This window comes from Hyperolius riggenbachi, chromosome 9 (genome assembly GCF_040937935.1).
Source record: "Hyperolius riggenbachi isolate aHypRig1 chromosome 9, aHypRig1.pri, whole genome shotgun sequence".
Lineage (NCBI taxonomy): Eukaryota > Metazoa > Chordata > Amphibia > Anura > Hyperoliidae > Hyperolius > Hyperolius riggenbachi.
The window spans coordinates 210,312,377-210,333,501 of NC_090654.1; the positions used below are offsets into that span (position 1 = coordinate 210,312,377).

The 21,125-nt window shown below is 41.6% G+C and overlaps 1 protein-coding gene across 12 annotated transcripts in view; it reads left to right on the forward strand.

Moving 5' to 3' along the window:
• Positions 1-21,125, forward strand: part of RYR3 (ryanodine receptor 3) — a 1,134,733-nt gene that overhangs the window by 967,914 nt on the left and 145,694 nt on the right. For all 12 annotated transcript variants that reach the window (XM_068253938.1, XM_068253930.1, XM_068253931.1 and 9 more), the window contains 5 exons: positions 4,318-4,397; positions 7,112-7,188; positions 7,550-7,623; positions 10,050-10,067; positions 16,789-16,869. In XM_068253938.1, coding sequence (XP_068110039.1) covers positions 4,318-4,397; positions 7,112-7,188; positions 7,550-7,623; positions 10,050-10,067; positions 16,789-16,869 — 330 coding nt within the window. The remainder of the gene's footprint in view (positions 1-4,317; positions 4,398-7,111; positions 7,189-7,549; positions 7,624-10,049; positions 10,068-16,788; positions 16,870-21,125) is intronic.

Here is a 21,125-nt window from a genome sequence, read left to right on the forward strand (position 1 = left end):
CTAAATGCCAGCTTACCATGCAGCTTTGGCTGAAGATCTGGAGCCAGGGGACAAATAAGCTAATGCAGAGGGTAGAGGTAGCTGGAGGTGGTCTGGAGGCACAGCAGCAGCTGGAAAGATGAGAGCCGAGAGAGTCGGTAGCTCGGGTTGGAGCGGAGGAGGAAGCCGTAACTGGCACCTGCGGCAGCTGCAGGCTGTGATGCTGGAAGATTATCCAGCAAAGAAAAACAGAATGGTCACAGGTGCATTTATTGCCAGCAGATGTAAGTCGCAGAGGAGGCCCCCGATGGGAGCCCTTTCTCACTACCTTTACATCTTCTCTGATGTGGAGAGGCTCTGTGAGTCAGCTGAGAGTCTGTAGGGAGGCAGGAAATTGGTGAACTTCGGGATAATGGAAGTGGTCCGATCACGTGACATCCTCCTCCTCCTCCTTACATCCTCTAGCTTAGCTGGACTATACGGCAGACTATGTTCTGGCTAAACTCTTCCTCGTATCCAATCATTGTTGGTGTTAGGTAGTCAGAGAAGAGCTGGGGGGCATCAGAGAGTCTTTTTCCTGTAAAATAGAGCTGGCTTGGCATATCTCCTCCCTCGGTTCCAGAAGGTGAAATTAAAGGAGGAAGTGGGTGAGGTCAGGTGATAGCTCTGTGCAGAGAAACAAACTGCCACTTTGCTATCCATGCTATACGTTTTGTACTGATCTCTTGCTTATATGACTGACCAAAGAGAATTTCTCTGGAACAGCTAAATCACATATGAGCAATGTAAGCAATGGCATAGTCACATCAACCATTGCAACTGTGTGGCAAATATATTCCTCCAATGTTCCCCTCCACCTGCATATTTATATCTTAAAACATCCTTTCACCTGAGTTCATCTAAAATGTTTTAAAATTGGTAGGGTTGCTAGAGAGTGCCAGTGGGGGAAATGCATCAGCTACTGAATCCATAAAGAGATTGAAAACACCCCTATGCAAATGATAATGTTCATCCCTGAGGAAAAAGCCAGCATAAATAGTTTCTTGATTTACACATTCCAGGTGTGCTGGAGTGGGGATGTATATTCCCACAGTAACAAAAATCTGAAGTTCGTTTTTAAAGATCTGTGATGAATTTACAGCACATTAAAATAAACATGTTGCTGTTTCCCCCGTTTTTCCCCCTCTTCATTTCTCCTATTTTCGCCGCTCCCCGCTGCCAATAAATAACTTAATTAATAAAATATAACTTTTAAACCTTTGGGCAAGATGGCTGCAATGTATAGTGCTTCCGGGTCAGTTCACAGTCTCCCTGTACTGCTGTGCACCTGAGCTGAGCTGAAGCCACACGAGGCAGATCTCCTCCCTGCTGTCAGCCTCACTGGAGCGGAGCAGACCTTCGCTCTGCTAGCTGGAGCACACAGAAAGGTCAGAGATGACTCATCAGATGACGTGCAGCGGAGAAGGGAGAGGCAGATAGCAGGGAGGAACAGCTGCTGTATTGTCTGCCTCTTCCTGCAGCACAATATTCGTCTTAACTAGACGAATAATTAGAAAGGAGCAGGAGAGAGACAGCACAGCTGCTTCTAAACAAGACAAGGGAAAAAAGATTTGTACTTATGAAAGGAACATATCTCTTCATTTAAATTGCATTTGGAAAAAGGGCGACAGGACCCCTTTAAGGCAATGTGCACAAACCTGCCTCTGACATCCATGTTTTTCTGGAGAATTTCAAATCTCAGTCATTTATTTAGATTCAAGTAAACTCCAGGTAAACAGCTATATGAGATAACTGACCTATCCAGGGTTTGGAAATCTTGGCAAGTAGATCAACTGGGAACATATCAAATGATGTTAAAATATAAGGAAATTACTAGCAGCCATTTAAGGCGTACATTTGATAAAGGTGTCCCTTGAAAAGAGCCAAGGAATGGCCGGTAGTAGAATATTGGTAACTTTACTACTTCATTCTTATTGTAAAATATTGGTAATATTTAGTGATATCTAATCTTACTATGATCTAGCCTCTCCCTACTCTAACACAGAACCACCCTCCTCTCCCTCCCTCTGGCCTTACTTCAACCCCCACCCAGTCGGTGTCCACCTTAACGCCCCCTAAGGGGCAACAAACCTTAAAGTGAACCTTATGCTGGGCATACACGGAGTAGATTATGCGCCGGATTGAGCCGCTGGCTCGATTCCGGCACGTCCCCGCGTGCGCCCGGATCGATTCCCCCCTGTTAGTCCCCGCGGGTGCTTCTTATCTTCCGCTCGTTGTTGTCCCATTGTCCGCCCACGGGGATCGAGCGCAGAATCGATCCGGCGGGGTATCGGACACGTCGGAAATTATAAATCGAGCCATCAGCGGCTCCATTGATAATAAGGAATCCATCCGTGTATGCCCAGCATTAGATGTAGTAAAGGAAAGAATCAATGCTTACCTGGAGCCCCATGAACACCTTGCCGTCCATCGCCATGTTACCTCCCTTGCCGTCCTCAACAGTGGCTCTGTTCCTTTGTAATAGCCCACAGTAATATAGATTCCATTGCACCAGTCGGGCCACTCTGCCTATGGTTGGCCTGGCCACACGCTGCCCCATCATGCTCCTGTTGCTGGGAGCACTCTGCGCTTGCACAGTACTATTTGCGCAGACGCAGAAGACTCCGTGCGACAGGGCAGACCTTATGCTGGGTACACACTATGAGATTTTATGGTCGATTTATTGTCAGATCGATTATTTCCAACATTTTAGATTTGCTTTCTGATCGATTTCCGAACATTTTCCGATCAATTTCCTATTGTAGTTAACGGAAATCGATCGGAAAATGCACGGAAATCGATCTGAAAGCAAATCAAACATGTTGGAAATAATCGATCTGACAGTAAATCGACCATAAAATCTCATAGTGTGTACCCAGCATTACTCCTGACCTGTCCTATCTGTTTCTGATCCATAACAGGATCGATTTTGCAAAGTTATCATTGGAAAATCGATCCTTTTATCGATTGGAAGCAGTTTGGATGTGTACACACAATACAACTTCCCGTCAGTTACCCATCCATCAGATGGGAAATTGCATCGTGTGTATCCAGCATTAAAGGACCATTCCAGCTAATAAAGTAAGCAGTTAAAATCTGACTAAACCAACAGGTTTTGAACTAGTCCATCTCCTCATGGATGATTCTCAGGGTTTCTCTGATTTCAAAAGCATTTCCTGAATGTCAATTGCTAAGTCTAAGTGGCAAAATAGTGTGCAAGTGAGTAGTAAGGCTGGCTGGTATCCTACTATGTTAGCATTTAAACTGCTGTCCAGGAAATGCTTTTGAAAACTAAGAAAACCCTGAGAATCCCCCATGAGGAGATGGACTAGTTCAAAACCTGTCAGATTTTAACTGCTTAGGTTTTTTTTGCCGGAGTGGTCCTTTAAAGGGACCCTACAGCAAAATTATGCTTTAGCATTATCCCCACCATCAGTTATTTAATGGACAGCAGACATTTCTCCACAGAGCTTGTGTTGAAAAAAATAGCTCCAAACACCAATTCTTTTCTTCCACAAAGCTGTTCCTGACGCTGATGCAACAGGCTTGCTGTTTCCTGCTCTCTGCTAGCAGCCTTCTGTCTCTCTCTGCCTCAGCTGATTTATAACACAGCTCACACACTCCAGAGTGGTGTTGTTGCAACAATGTAACTAGCTAAGCAAGTAACTAATTAGCACCTTGTTTATTTAGTTACTTTATGTGAGAAGCAACAACACAGCTCTGGAGTGTGTGAGTTGCATTATAAATCAGCTGTGGCAGAGAGAGGCAGAAGGCAGGAGTACATTTGAAATCGGCGCCGGTAGACGTGGGCGCAGGATACAGCGGTATATGGCTGATCCTGCTTCTGCACAAGTCCGGGCCGATTTAATTACTATTCCCCCTCCAGGCCGCCATGGATAGTGGGGGAATGAAATAATTCGGCTTCCAGCGATTGCTGGAGGCCAAATTATTATGTTTTTAAGCAACTTCGGCTCCGTCTTCTGACGGAGCCGACGTTACTCACTGAGCGCTTCAATAGGAATGATTCCTATTGAAGTCAATGGAAGCGCCGGCTGCGCCCAAATCTAGCAGCGCTGAAAAGCACTGCTCCGGAAGGCAGGGAACAGCTAGCCCCATCGCATCAGATTAGGTAGGTTTTGAAAAAAAAGTAGATTTTGAAAAAAGTGTGTAGCTCAAACATTACATTATATTTGTGAGCATCATACACATCATACACATTTGACCATACATGGCATGGCATTCTGAGCACCTTTTTACTGTGATCCTCATTTTGAGAGCTCATTTTTTTTTATCACGCAGGTGAAATGAGTTCTATGGTCGTGGAAACACTGAAACTTGGAATAGCAGTATTAAATGGTGGCAATACTGTGGTGCAACAGGTAATATAGACTTCTATTTTTTTCCTTACATGATACTGCATGGCATTGGAATGTCAATAATGAAGGCCAGGGCTCAACTCCCAGAAGAGATAAACAGAAGATAACTGTGTGATAAGTACCTGTATTTATAAAATAACTAATCTTGGCAGGAGCCAGGCATACATCTAGCGGTATCAACCATCCGATTTGATAACTTAATCGAAAACGGTCAAAAAATCATTGACCGTTTTTGGGCTGAAATTGGTGGAAAGCATTGATCAATCAAGCAGGAAAATCTCGGTCTGACATGGTCGAAGCGGTGGGAACGGCGTGGCATGTTGCAACAGACCTCCAGCCTCTGTACCCCCAAATGTAAATGTCCCACCCCTGATGCCTGTGCATTGTAAATCTCACTTGTTCAGCTGCGGTGACTCCCAGTCTTGTCCTCTGTCTCCCTCAAGCACCACCAAGTGTGTGTGGGATGTCACGTGGTATACACAACAACACATAATGGCACTCAGTGTGACCATGGCATTCAGGAGACAGCAGAGAAAGCCAGGAGTTATCACAGCTAGAGCAACTGAGATTACAATAAATGGGCATGGGGGGGGCACATTAACATTCGGGGGCAGCCAGGTGGCAGAGGCATCATGACGAGGCAGATTCCCAAGAGTTTTCATTCCGAAATTGAACAGTAATCAGTCGGTGGTGTATGGGCAGCCAACAGTTTAGAGAGAGTTCTGTCTTTTAGCCAATCTGCACCTTTAGACTTTTAATACCATCGATGCTGTACACCTGTGAACTATGCCATCTTCATTGTAGAATCTTGCCACTGCTATTTAGTAGAAGGACCAACAGAATAAGAATGATCTGAACAGATTGACTAGGTAAAAACTCTCATACTACATGAAATTGGTAACATTGTATAATCAAGATTGTATGGTAATTGGCCAGCTTAAGATCAGATTCTGGAGGAATCGGATCAAATTTTGTTTACACTGCTGCTAACTTGATCATGCAGTGGGCAGGGAACTACAATAACTATGGGTTGAATGCATTTGAAAAAAAAATTGCGACTTTGACGGCAGAAGCAGCAGATGATCTTGTAGGTTGACTGATCCAGGAACAAAATAAATAATGTAATATATCTACACTGTGAATCTTAATAAACACTCAAAAAATAAATAAATGACAGCATGAGGTAATTTACCACACATGATTTTTTATTTTTTTTTTGCCAAACAGATCTTAGTGAATTGAAGCCTATAGCTAGCCCTTAAAGTGAACCTGGTCCGAATAAAATTATTAAAAATAAACACATGGGGCCCTATGCAATTCACAAGCTTGTCAGCTCACCTTGTCAGTTCTGACTCCTTACCTATCTAATAGTAAAAAAATGCTGCCAGTCCCGTCTGCTGTGACGTCCCACACTCCTCTGCTTCTTCTCTGCCACTATACTGGTAACGGAGCCCTAGCAGAGCATCTTTGAGCCTCCCGCAGGGACTCCCATTGCTCTTAAGTTTAAAGCAATAAGAATACTCCAGGACCCTCCAATCAAGATTTACAGAAGTAAAAGAAGAAACAAATGACAGTTGAGAAACAGAAGGGTAAAGAGGAAGACATTTCCCCTCCTTAATAAAGTTTCCTTTTTTCTAAATAAATAGGTATAGCATCAAAATTGACCCTCTATACCTATTGGTCCAGTGAGAATAAAGATGATTCTTATTGGGCCACCAAGTGGACAAATAGGGAGCCTCAGGGGGAAATTCAAAGATGTTCTGCTGGGGCTCCCAGTAAAAAGAGGATGGCGTTGGCAGTGGTCAAGGTGGGTCCCGTGGGCAACAACGAACATTGTGTATGTGCTCGCTGGCTCTTGTGACAAGTGCGTGCGCATCTGTGTGAGCAAGGCAGCAGTGCCGTGGTGCTGAAGGATAGCTCTGTGGCACAAATGCTTTGCTCCCCATTGCGAGGCATTTAAATTTGCTGGTAAATCCTGAGCGATGTGAGGTCATCAGAAGCTTGCATATTTTGAGCCTTTGATGTACCTGCAAATTATTACATACTAACGTGCTGTCAGTTCCTCTCAGAATCTCACCATTTTTTTCTAACAACAATTCCTTTCAGTTCTGACAGGATCTTGTCAGACTCTCTATCAGGAAGCTGAAAGCCTTAGGGCCCTTTTTCACTATATCAGTTGCTGTCAGTTATAACTGAAAGGACAACTGATGTGAAAGGTAATGTCCATGTTACCCTATGGCTCAAGCAATATTACTGTTTCTGGAATGCTGACCCAGAATTATGGGGTCATCACCGTTTTTAAAATGGAAGAACAGAAGATTTTATTGATCACAGTGGGCAAACAGAACGTAGGAGAAGCGAAAGAGATTGCTAAGCACGCTATTCGGGAGGTAAGTATGTTTATTTTTACATTTTTTTTTCAGTTTAGGTTTGCTTTAATGCTAGCATTAGTTAAATGAAATTGGTTGCCAGGGACAATATGCTCATATAAAAACTACATTTAAAGAAGAGTTTCTGTTGCTTCTTGACAAACCTAAAAATACAGTTCTTTTTCAGTTTGATGGTTTAATTGATTTGTTGGACTATATACTCCATCAAGAGACCCTGCATGCAGCCTCTTACTGTTTCCAGTATTCTGTAAATGGACTAATCTATAAACTTGACAGTAATATAATGATGGTGTTAAGTTTCTGTCCTTGCACTCTTTCTATTCACAGAAAATGTTAGATTACTTAAAAGAAAAAAAAGATGCTGGATTTTTCCAAAGTCTGTCCGGCTTAATGATGTCATGCAGGTGAGTAGGCTCCTCTGTGTTCTCATAAATATAAAATTTTATATATAGAGTGCACTTTACTTTGGCCTTGGGGAAATGTAATGCTGTTATTGTCAATTGCTAAGCACAAAACGAAGCAATCAGTAAGCTTTTCTTATGATGAAATGCAACACTATACATGTGCTGTGAAGCATATTACAGGACTCAACAATCGATTTCAAGCCCACGCTCTTACCCAATAGGGCACACTAAACACAAGGTCAACTCAGTAGTGTGACTAACGGTACAACAGGGCCTCGTCACCAACACAGGCACAGGTCAATTCAAGACTGATTCTCCTTTCCTTTTCTTTATCTTTTTTTTTTATTATTATTTTTTTCAGTGTTCTTGACTTGAATGCATTTGAAAGACAAAACAAAGCAGAAGGCCTTGGAATGGTTACAGAAGAAGGAACACGTATGTATGATTATGGTTCTTTTTCCAGGGGGCTCCTATTACTTAATGGAAACATATGACAAAAAAAGACAAATTATACATACCTGGGGCTTCCTCCAGCCCCCTTCAGGCTGATCACTCCCTCACCATCCTCCCTGATTTCCTGGATCCTCCGCTAGCTGCACCAGTAATTCCTCCAGTCGGGGGCGTACTGCACATGCACGGCTCAGCCACACGCCCCATCAAGCTCCCATTGCCGGGGGAAAGCTCAAGGCCGGGACTGCATCTGCTCTGACTGGAGTCAATTGATGGATATACCATGTTGCCTAGCGGATGATCGAGGCAATCTGAGAAGACGGCGAGGAAGCGATCAGCCTGAAGGGGGCTGGAGGAAGCCCCAGGTATATATATATATATATATATATATATATATATATATATATATATATATATATATATGTGTGTAATTCGTCTCAAGTACAGACTTTAAGATTAAGTTTAATATATTTTGTAGTGATTCTGTGCTGATACAGCTAAACTTAAAATAACAAAATACAAGTGTTTAATAAAAAAAAAAAATTGAGAAGGGAAGAAAAAACTCACCCTAGAAAAATATGGTTTCTTCTATCACAGGACAAACACAAGACTGCCGTATTTTCTTTTGGTCACGCTACACTTATCTGATCATCGGTGCTAGCACTAGCACATAATTTAAAGCAAACTTGAAGCGAAAAAACCTTATGATATAATGAATTGTATGTTTAGTTCGGATAACAAATAGAACATTAGTAGCAAAAGTCTCTTTTTTTTTTTTTTTTTTTTTCAGTTCTGTAGCTTTTTTTTTTTTTATTCTTTTTTTCGAACAGTGGATCATTATGTCATATTTACAGTTTACAAACCACACTCTGTATTTGAACCTATTGAGGACCGGCTGCCTTATCTCCCTTAAGGACCAGGTGTTTTTGCATGAGGGGTGCACGTTTGGGGGGGGGGGGGGGGGGTCAGGCAGCCAGACAGATCCCCAGTGCTGCGTGCTGGGCATGGTGTCCCCCGCCAAGCCCGATGTCCCCCATTTCGCCAGCAGCCTTCACTCACCTTCCAGGCTCCAGCGATGGACCGCAGTAGCCCCCTCCGCTCCCACGGCATCTCTGCTCCTACTGACGCTTAGTTCTGGGTCGCTGCTTGATGACGTCATCAAGCCGGAACCTGGCGCTGATGTCAGATGGAGCAGAGATGCCGGCCAGAGCGGAGGGGGGCGCCAATAGTCGGGGGAATACAAGGTAGGTGAGTGGATCCTCCCGTCCCCTACCGCCGCAGCTCTGTAAGTGATCACTACGATCCGTCGGTGATTGTAGTGATCACTTGATCAGCAGCCATATGCGATGGCTGCTGTTCACTGAGGGGAGATGTCAGCTGTCATATGACGGCTTAATCTCCCCTCTCGGGTGCGCGCGATCCGTCTGGAGCGGTAACGGCGGGTGACGTAGATCCTACGCCGCATCAGGCTAGAACAGCCACAAGTGCGGCGTAGGATCTACTATGGGCGGTCCTCAAAAGGTTAAACAATAAAACAGAACAGAGCAAATTAACCTTTGAACATTCCTGCAGTAAAACCTCAAACAAGAAATGGTGAGAGACAGGTTGAGGTAAGAGCTTCAGAAAACAGGACTGTCTTTGACCAAAGTTGGGTCAAAGAGCTCTTTTGCATAGATAACTGAAGTGTTTTTTTATAACTCTTCCTGTAATGGAAAACAGTATGAGACTCTTTTCTTTGGTACTAACGTACCATTTCTTAGCTTACTACACATACATTTCATTATCCCATTCGTTTTTCACTTCAGGTTGCTTTAAGGATTGTCTCTATTATGATCTTGGGCCCACTTTAAGCATTTCATTACTTTTATAGAGCAAAGTATTCAGTTCTAACAAGTTAACCAGATGCCTAGGCATTTGTAAGAATAAGTAGTACTTGAACTGCAAGCAACGGTCTAGGTAAATTACATTAGGAAGGTATTAATCAAGTAATAAAACAACACTGTACTTTGATAGCACTTGCTGAAGGCTTTCCCTAGTTCAGAAATAAATACACCATCCTCAAAAAAATGTCCCTTCTTCTTGAGGATGGCTAGACCACAGAGTCTTGAACTTCCAGGTCATGTTCTTACTGAGGGTTTGCTTGGTCTTCCCAGTGTACAATTCTTACTCCTCCACAGTACACCAGGACAGTACACACTCCGCTTGTGTTTGGGTGCTGCTTCTTATGTTATTTTCTGTTATACCATCTTTGCAATGTGTTTGCCTTACATGACATGAAAGCTCAGATATACAATACTTTAGCCAGTCACATGACTGACTAAAATGCATACTGAATGCGGACTGTACAAATCCCTTTTATTCATCAGCATCTAACCATCTTTTCCTCTCTTCTTCTATCCTCCCATATGCAGTCATTGTCCGAGAACGAGGTAGGTGATGCTGTTTCTTCTCCAGATAAATATATCCCTAATTAGATTTTATTCCAGGCGTTTGTTACAATATACATGTCATGCTGGGGACTGCGTGCTTCCACTTGATAAACCAGCAGAGGAACTTTCATCTTATCAGCATAAGCCCGCAGACATTAATTAATTATCTGTTCATCTCTAATTATTCAGCTCTTACCTTCCTCTGGTTTGTTTTACTTATGAGTTTTATGCTTTTTTTTATGAGTTTTCAGACCGTGTGTTAGTTATCTCTGGCACTGTAATTACACAGAACTTATAGAAGAAATGTAATAATGTAAAAAGCTGACATTGCAAAAGACCCGCACTTACACTTTATTTCGTTAGCCGATTTTATATGAGCTCTTTTGTGAATTAGACAATTTGGTTTTTGTTGTGTAACATAACTGAAGGTTTAAAAAGGCTGTAAAAGATGATCACATAGAACTAATGCATTAAAGTCACGAGACAATGAAATGCATTATAGCTGTAAGATAATTTTCTAATGTACTTCATAAAAACAACAAATAAAAATCGGACCTTCATAAAACAACTTTAGAAGAAACGGTTATCCGATAGGATAAACCTTTATCAGATTTCCAACTGTTCTCTGCTGATCTGACAATCACTGCTGTAGATCATTGTTTATGAAGAGCATGTCTGTCTTTTATTATAAATGTACTTTTTATACATATATACTTTGGCCAAGGGTACTGAGGATCAAATTTATTCGAAAAATTAAAAAAACAATTAAATTCAAATCTGTTGGTGACCTCTTTTGTCTTTGTGGACACTGAGGAAACTCCACATTTCCACCTTTGTTAAAATAGTTCTAAGTGCACATGTCAGGTGTTAATATAACGATCTGAATGCTTGTAAGCAAATATTTATTACCGGTAACTCCAATGTATGGCTAATTTGAAGTACACCTGCTTCTTCTTATGAAGATAGGCATGGAATATGTTTACTGTGGATACCCTTATTACATAGTTATAGTCAGGTTGAAAAGAGGCATACCATATGTCCATCAAGCTTCATCAAAAAAGGAAAAAAAAGCTCAACCCAACACCTTCTGGTCTCCAAGATTAGCTAACAGGTGGGCATAAAGCTTTTCAAAACTGTGATTCGATTTGCCCTAAGAGGGAAAACATTCTGCGTTTTGCTACTGGGAATTTGGGCAGACCTATACATTTGGTTCTTCTATTAAAAATGATATGATGGTAAGATTTCTCAAATGCAAATATCTGGACACTGGTTGCCGATATTAAAAGCGGAACTAAAGAATAAGAAAAAAAAAACTAAGTTTTTCACTTACCTGGGGCTTCTGCCAGCCCCTTGCAGCCTTCCTGCCCTGCGCTGGTTCTCCATGATACTCCATTCTCCCCCTGCCAGCTAGTTTTATTACCGCCGACTTGTCAGTCAACGGCAACTGCACAGCCCTGGCCAAGCGTAACTTTCTTTGCGTTCCCGTCTGCAATACGGTTCTGCTATTCGCACAGGACACTATTGAGGACGGAAGCACGAAGAAAGCTATGCTTGGCCAGGACCGGCGCGGGACTGGAAGGCTGCAAGGGGGTGGCAGAAAACCCAGGTAAGTGAAACCCTTTTTTTTTTTGTATTCTTCAGTACTGCTTAAATTAGGAAAGCACATCTACTGTATTTAATGCATTATGTATACATTATGCTGTGCATATCTTACTTTATTTTGGTGAAGGTCAATGTTTTGTTTATTACCTAAATCTTATTCTGTAAGGTTCAGTTGTTTGCCACAGGAAATATTTAGGCTTCTGTCCTCGGGTAAAGATGGTCTGACATGCTAATAATTTTGAGTTGATGCTAATTGTTTTGCTACTTATATGCACACGTATCTAGCTTGCAGTTGACTAATTAAATGTAGCAATTATTAAGCTGCATCAGCTCAGAAATATTAGCTTCTCATAGACCATCTCTATCCCCAAGCAAAGACATTCTTTACCTAGAGTGGCTAAACAAAAAGTTTTTGTTCCCATGTGACATATGGTCTTTCTGTATTTTTAATAGGTGATGCATCCTGAATATGGGTCATTCATTTTAATCAAGACCAAATAATGTTTATATCTAATGAAAGTTTAGCAAGATGTTCTATAATGCAATAAACAAAATTAAAAGGGACCTCGACTCAAACTGACAGGAAGCTAGCAGATAAATACCTCAATACACAAGTTTTCTTCGTTAAACTTATCCACAGGCGTGTGGGTTAAGCCCCTCAGCCGCTGCAAAGCCAATCTCAGTGAGGGGTCCCTACGCTTGCAACTGCATCCTAACTGTGCAGGTTTATAATGCCCTGTTCTGCTGGACATATGCAGGGGACTCAGGCAAGCAACTTGGAAGTGGCAGGAGTCCCACTGAATGTTTTGATCTGTGTATGGCACCATCTAGGGTATAATCAGCCAGTCTTGTGTGCTTAGCTAGTCAGCTCAGTGGTGTTGTCTAGATTGGTTAGCTGGGAAGGATGTTTTTTTTTTGGGGGGGGGGGGGATTTGCTTGTGTAGGGGACTTCTCAATATTGCAGAATTGGAAGCATAGTATAGCTTGGTGCAGGCAAATTCTGTAATGGAGAAACTACTGTGTTGCAAAACACTCATCGTCATTTCTTTGTGCTGCATGTTATTAGGGATCATTGAGGTTCTAAATTATTTAACACTCCTATCTGCAAGTTATTGCTACAAAACACTGTTAAATGACTGAGATTTACACACACAGCAAAACAAATAAATCAAGCTAAAAGAATTTTAGCTATTAACCCTTTCAGTTATAGAGGGCTAAACTAAAAGCCTTAACTTTATCTGCACAAAAATGGAATTTCACTTTAACTGTCCATTTAATTTTTTTCGGCCTGTCAGTATTACATTGTTTCAAAGTTCAGCATATTACTCCACATTATTCTCCACATTATACGTCTTAGCTATTTTTAAATGTTCATCATCATGTCTTTGAGCTCTTGATAATAATACTAGAGGGAGAGAGGGAGAGAACAAAGACATAAACATGTCCTTTCCAGCCAGGTATCGTTACCAGTAACTTATTGTGTCATTGAGCCTGGTGTGGACTATGAGGAGGTAGATGATAAGATGTATGACCCAACACAGGGTGAGGGAGCAAACCAACACATCAGTGAGCAAGGAGAAGGTAAAGGATGCTGTACATCCATCTTAGCTACATATTCCATCTCTGCTGCTCATGCCATAGGAGCAAGAAACATGGCCTTTAGCACCTTTTCCTTTGCCATTACCTTGCTAACCATGCTTCCTCTCAGCCTTCTGATGAAGTAATTACCAGATCTCTCCATTATTACCAAGAACAGGCAGCTGCCAGGTGGGGAGTGGGAGGTGTACAGTCTGTGTTTACATTCTAATAGGTGCTTAACCATTTACCGACAAGCATACGTATTAAAACGTCATGCTTTAGCTTAATAACGGCAACATGATGTTTTAATACGTTGCGCGATCCCGCCGCCGCTCCGCACATGTGCGCGCCGCTACCGCCGCCGTTTCCATCGGGATCCCGTGTTTAGTGATTGGGGAAGAGGTCCTCTACCCAATCGCAATGCCTGGAGTGAATGGACGTGACCGCGAACAGCGGCCACCTCCATTCACAAAACAGGAAACTGTTACAGTTAAATAAAGTGTAAAAAAAAAAAAAGTAATCACTTCCTATAACCGGAGTGTTCACTAGCGCCATCTTGTGGTCAAAAAGTATATTACACAAACACATACATATTATCTCTTTCTTGCTCTCAGAAGCCATTTTTGCTAGTGAAGTGTTTTATAGTTGGAATTTATTATCAGTGAGGGTCACACTGTAGTCCCTTCCTGTCATAGTTATTTGTGTGCTAGGCACTGTACATACACGTCTACCTCATTATGTCACATGTCAGTTCGGGTATCCTTTAACCACTTGACGACCGCCCACTACCGATGGGCGTCGACAAAGTGGCACCCCCAGGACTGCCTAACGCCGATCGGCGTCGGCTCCAGTGGGACTCAAATGCCGGGGATCGCGCGCTTCCCCCAGATCACCTCCCCAGTGCATTGCTTGCATCTATTCCCCCATCTAATCACACCCTGAGACACTCATCAATCACCACCTGTCACACCCTAGAACCTAGGTTCTCAACGTGTGGTACGCGTACCCCAGGGGGTACTTCTGTTGGTTCCAGGGGGTACTCAGGCTTGATATACTTCACCAAGAATAACAAATTTAGAGTTTTAGACAATGATAAATATTATTTAAACAACACCACATCTGTGATTTTGCAAAATAAAAGCAACAGTAAATGCTTGGAAATTGTTTAGAAGCAATTATCATGTACTAAAATTAAATATATATTTGTCAAGGGGTACTTGTGATAATATTTGCTATGCTAGGGGGTACTTGGTGAGTACAAGGTTTTAAAAGGGGTACATACCAATAAAATGTTGAGAAACACTGCCCTAGAACACCTACCCATCAGATCAGGCCCTAATTTGCCCCGTGTGGGCTTCTGAACACTCGGCCAAATCCTCAGATCCCCCTCAGACCCCCTTCTGATCACCTCCCCAGTGCATTGATTGCATCTATTCTCCCCTCTAATCACCCCCTGAGACACCCATCAATCACCTCCTTTAACCACCTGTCACCCTCTAGCACTCCTGTCCATCAGATCAGGCCCTAAACTGCCCCCTGCAGGCTTCTGATCACCCGGCCAAACCCTCACCCGCCCCACCGAAGTGACAGAATTTTTTTTCTGATTACTGCTGGTCTCTACGACTTAAGTGTGCCTGAGACCAACCGTTACGCCACATAATACGCAACCGCCAATCCAAGAAGCTACCATGCCCAGCCTTTTCGGTGGAAACCACTCCAAGTTTCCGAACGTAACATTTTTGGGGCCTTCTCCTTAACATGGGTCTAGTCAAAAATAATGTATTGCGGTCTTATTGGTCTACACACCCAATACACCACATGCCCATGTTCTCTGCTGCCATGTCCAGATCAGGATTTGAGAACATCCTGCGCTTCTTGCACTTCAGTGCCAATACAACCTGTCATCTAAGAGGCCACCCTGCTTATGACCAGTTCCAAAAAATTCGGTCTCTCATAGACCACTTGTCATCAAAATTTGCAGATGCTTATACCCCTGAACAGTCATTTTGAGGCATTTGGTTTCCAGACTACTCCTCACGGTTTTGAGGCCCTAAAATGCCAGGGCAGTATAGAAACCCCACAAGTGACCCCATTTTAGAAAAAGGACACCCCAAGGTATTCCATTAGGTGTATGATGAGTTCATAGAAGATTTTTCACCATACTCCTAACGGAATACCTTGGAGTGTCTTCTTTCTAAAATGGGGTCACTTGTGGGGTTCCTATACTGCCCTGGCATTTTAGGGGCCCTTGCCAATTTTTTTAAATTTTTACACACGATTGTCCATTTACAGAGATATGTCTCCCACCCCGCATGGGTATGTGTAAAATTACACCCCAAATGCATTATACTACTTCTCCTGAGTACGGCAATACCACATGTGTGACACTTTTTTGCAGCCTAGGTGCGCTAAGGGGCCCAAAGTCCTATGAGCACCTTTAAGCTTTACAGGGGCGCTTACAATTAGCACCCCCAAAATGCCAAGACAGTAAACATCCCACAAATGACCCCATTTTGGAAAGTAGACACCCCAAAGTATTCAGAGAGGGGCATGGTGAGTCCGTGGCAGATTTCATTTTTTTTTTTTTGTCACAAGTTAGCAGAAATTGAAACCTTTTTATTTATTGATTTATTTTTTTTCACAAAGTGTCATTTTCCACTACCTTGTGACAAAAAATAAAATCTTCTATGAACTCACCATGACTCTTAGTGAATACTTTGGGATGTCTTCTTTCCAAAATGGGGTAATTTGGGGGGTATTTATACTATCCTGGAATTCTAGCACTTCATGAAACATGACAGGTGCTCAGGAAAGTCAGAGATGCTTCAAAATGGGAAAATTCACTTTTTACACCATAGTTTGTTTTTTCCCCAAACCAAGTTTCAAGTTTTTGTAGGTAAAAGTTGGTGGGTCGGCTTATACTCGAGTATATATGAATGTGTGTGTGTGTGTGTATTGCCCAAAGTATTGGCACACTTTAACCAAGTCCTTCAAGTCCTTACATTCAAATCTTGTGAATAATGTTTTCAGAAAAATAGAACATATCTGAGTTCATATCCTGTATGACCTGGCTTTCTTTTTCTTTTTTCTCTTTTTGCAATTTTTATGTTCCGCAATCTATAGCAAGTGGTAAATAAACACTGTTAATGTTTGAGCTTTTAGTTCAGTGGCAAATTATTTTAGCTTTCTTTATCTGACCTTAATTACCATAAAACACCTAACAAAGTAACATTGTTTGGGCTTAATACATTTCTACCAACAATTGTTTTCTTCACATTCATTTTAATTTTATTATCTTACATATAAAATGTAACAGTATGATCTGCATTTGGCGTGGCGTATGGCTTTTTATATCATGAAGCTTACAAACAAATATAAGTTGACTACCATTCTTATGTTTTGCTGAGGCATGTGTTTGAGCTATTGGAGTTTGTATCTGTTACATGAGCTAAAACAGATGACAATATAAGCTTACAGGAAAGGCTGCTCACAAGAGCTATATATTTACTTAACACGACTTAACTTCATTTGTCTTTCCAAGGTGAGAAGGTTTTACAGAATGATGAATTTACAAGAGATCTCTTCAGGTTCCTGCAACTTCTGTGTGAAGGACACAATAATGGTAAGAGGTTTACTAGGGTTTTGTAAAGTGTCTTTTTCACATGTATAGCAATACATCACAGCACTACAGAAATGCAGTGGCAACAAAGAACAGTGATAACATATACTTATTTTGTGTTCTCTCTAGCTGAACACCTTCAGTAAAGTATAGTTTTCATGGGAACAAAAGTTTTCAAAAAAGGCCTAGTTCACAGATGATTGAATTGTGCACTGACCAAATGGTTACCACACAGTTCAGCTGCTCATTACCCAGGATGCAATGCAGTTCAGTTCACTTATAATGCACTGAATGGCAGTATTTGTGTATTTCACTTGAAACGTAGTTATCTTATGGCTAATTGATACTAAGTGTAACTCCTGGCAGGGAGATGGCACCTACACATGTGTATATGCATAGATGTAGCACTGTTCAAGTGCCATGCTGCCACCAGGACCAACAGTTACATTAAAGTGGTGGATGATGTTGATTGTATTGAGTAATTTTAGTTTTGTGAAACTTCACATCATTTTCACAATTACGATTTTGATTGTAATTATGATTTTATGGGTCATGTTTATTTTGCATAATTTTGCATTATTTGTGCTTGAATGTGTTAGTCTTTGAGGCATAAGAAAACAATGTTTTGCATACATTTTCACACGAATGCATTGAAGTTTATGAAGCCTAAGAAAACAAATTTTCGCATATGAGAAAATGTATTTTCGCATAAATGCAATGAAGTTTATGGAGACACGGGAAAATAGAGGACTTTATTATAAGATCAGATCCAATATACAGACATCACAACATGATTCAGGACCAACGTGTTTCGATTATGGAGTCCTTAACCACTTTGTCCTCCTTGACGTAGAAAAACGTCAAGGAGGACATGCGCGCTCCCGCGGCCGATCGCGTGCGTGCACGCGCACTCCTGGCCGCGGATTCGTTAGCCCAGGAATCAATGTATCGGGCTATGGTGCACGATCGCTTAGAGTGACGTCATGTAAACAAACTCAAGATTAACATCTTGTGGCCAAAAAGTAAAACTACATCTAAAAGTAAAAAAACATTACAATACACAAATATTTCCCCAAATAAAACACTATTTATATCCCACCCTCCCAAAAATACCCACATAAAATGTGTAATAAAAAAAACCAAAAACATTACTATAAAAAAAAACATAAATATTTACCTAAGGGTCTAAACTTTTTAAATATCTATGTAAAGATGAAATATTTCTATTTTTTTTATAAGCTTGTAAATAGTGATGGATGCAAAACGGAAAAAATGCTCTTTTATTTCCAAATAAAATATTGTCGCCATACATTGTGATAGGGACATAATTTAAACGTGAAATAACCGTGACAAATGGGCAAATACAATACATGGGTTTTAATTATGGAGGCATATATTATTTTAAAACTTTTTTTTCAGTTTTTTTCTTATTCTTACTGTTAAAATGCATTTACAGTAAGGTAGCTCTTAGCAAAATGTACCCCCCAAAGAAAGCCTAATTGGTGGTGGAAAAAACAAGATATAGATCAGTTCATTGTGATAAGTAGTGATAAAGTTATAGGCTAATGAATGGGAGGTGAACATTGCTCGGATGCATAAAGTGAAAACGACTGAGGGCTTAAGTGGTTAAACATTTGAGCCATGATTAATGACCCCATAGTCTGAAATGTGTTGGCTCCTAAGCCGTGTTGTGATGTCTGTATGTTTCATATAGTCTTATAACAAAGTATTTACAATCTACATAGTTTTCTGTTTTCCATTGTCTGCATAAGTGGAAGTGGCATCTCCCTTCTGCACCGTCTGCTTGTCTGTACTGTTACTGGCTTGTATGGTTGGGGCTAGAGCATTTGTCCTATCTCATTCACTGAAGTCTATGGGGCATAAGAAAATATACAGTGGCTTGCAAAAGTATTCGGCCCCCTTGAAGTTTTCCACATTTTGTCACATTACTGCCACAAACATGAATCAATTTTATTGGAATTCCATGTGAAAGACCAATACAAAGTGGTGTACACGTGAGAAGTGGAACTAAAATCATACATGATTCCAAACATTTTTTACAAATAAATAACTGCAAAGTGGGGGTGTGCGTAATTATTCAGCCCCCTTTGGTCCGAGTGCAGTCAGTTTCCCATAGACATTGCTTGATGAGTGCTAATGACTAAATAGAGTGCACCTGTGTGTAATCTAATGTCAGTACAAATACAGCTGCTCTATGACGGTCTCAGAGGTTGTCTAAGAGAATATTGGGAGCAACAACACCATGAAGTCCAAAGAACAGAGAAGTTTAAAGCAGGCTTAGGCTACAAAAAGATCTCCAAAGCCTTGAACATCCCACAGAGCACTGTTCAAGCGATCACTCAGAAATGGAAGGAGTATGGCACAACTGTAAACCTGCCAAGACAAGGCCGTCCACCTAAACTCACAGGCCGAACAAGGAGAACGCTGATCCGAAATGCAGTCAAGAGGCCCATGGTGACTCTGGACGAGCTGCAGAGATCTACAGCTCAGGTGGGGGAATCTGTCCATAGGACAACTATTAGTCAGGCACTGCACAAAATTGGCCTTTATGGAAGAGTGGCAAGAGGAAAGCCATTGTTAACAGAAAAGCATACGAAGTCCCGTTTGCAGTTTGCCACAAGCCATGTGGGGGACACAGCAAACATGTGGAAGGAGGTGCTCTGGTCAGATGAGACAGAAAATTGGAACTTTTTGGACAAAATGCAAAACACTATGTATGGCGGAAAACTAACACTGCACATCACTCTGAACACACCATCCCCACTGTCAAATATGGTGGTGGCAGCATCATGTTCTGGGGGTGCTTCTCTTCAGCAGGGACAGGGAAGCTGGTCAGAGTTGATGGAAAGATGGATGGAGCCAAATACAGGGAAATCTTGGGAGAAAACCTCTTGGAGTCTGCAAAAGACCTGAGACTGGGGAGGAGGTTCACCTTCCAGCAGGACAACGACCCTAAACATAAAGTCAGGGCAACAAAGAAATGGTATAAAACAAAACATATCCATGTGTTAGAATGTCCCTGTCAAAGTCCAGATCTAAATCCAATCGAGAATCGATGGCAAGATCTGAAAACTGCTGTTCACAAACGCTGTCCATCTAATCTGACTGAGCTGGAGCTGTTTTGCAAAGAAGAATGGGCAAGGATTTCAGTCTCTCGATGTGCAAAGCTGGTAGAGACATACCCTAAAAGACTGGCAGCTGTAATTGTAGCAAAAGGTGGTTCTACAAAGTATTGACTCGGGTCTGAATAATTACGCACACTCCACTTTGCAGTTATTTATTTGTAAAAAAATGTTTGGAATCATGTATGATTTTTGTTCCACTTCTCATGTGTACACCACTTTATATTGGTCTTTCACATGGAATTCCAATAAAATTGATTCATGTTTGTGGCAGTAATGTGACAAAATGTGGAAACCGTCAAGGGGGCCGAATACTTTTGCAAGCCACTGTATGTTTGCATATGAGAAAACACACTTTTGCGCAATGTTTTAAAGTCTATAATGAGTTGGGGGTGGTGTTTTGGCTTACCTTGTTTCCTGTTCCTTGCATCTAACATGGTCCAGTTTTTCATCAGGTCTGCCATTAACCCCTCCCAGATAGATTCCCATTGGTGATGCATCTGGGCGAGGGTATATTTAAAGGTGTACGTGCTTTTCACTTCTCATAGCTGATGCAGTTTGAAAAAGGGCTCATAGCCCGAAACAGTGGTCTTTCACTGCTGGCACTCTATGATGGAATAAGCGCTTTAGTTACATAAACTTGAGTGCCGAACCCATCTTTGCTTTGTACTTCAGTGAGCCCTTAGAGACACAGTAGTTGGGGTCTTGGCTCACCATTACACTTTGTGTGGTGCTCCTTCAGACTTGCAAATTTTAGAGTCTGTAATAGGCAAGATAAAGTTATTTCTTCATGAAGTTATGCGTCATTGTGAAATTTCTGATCAGACTTATGAAGATGGTGAGAGTATGTCTACCAGTATGTCTACTACCTTAGAAGGAAGATGGTACTCAACAAAGGCAGACTTGCTTTAAAGGACAACAGTAACGAGGGATATGGAGGCTGCCATAATTATTTCCTTTTAAACAATACCAGTTGCCTGGCTGTCCAGCTGATCCTCTAATACTTTCAGCCATAAACACTGAACAAGCATGCAGCAGATGAGATGGTTCTGACATTATTGTCAGATCTGACTAGATAAGTTGCATGCTTGCTTCTGATGTTATTCAGACACTACT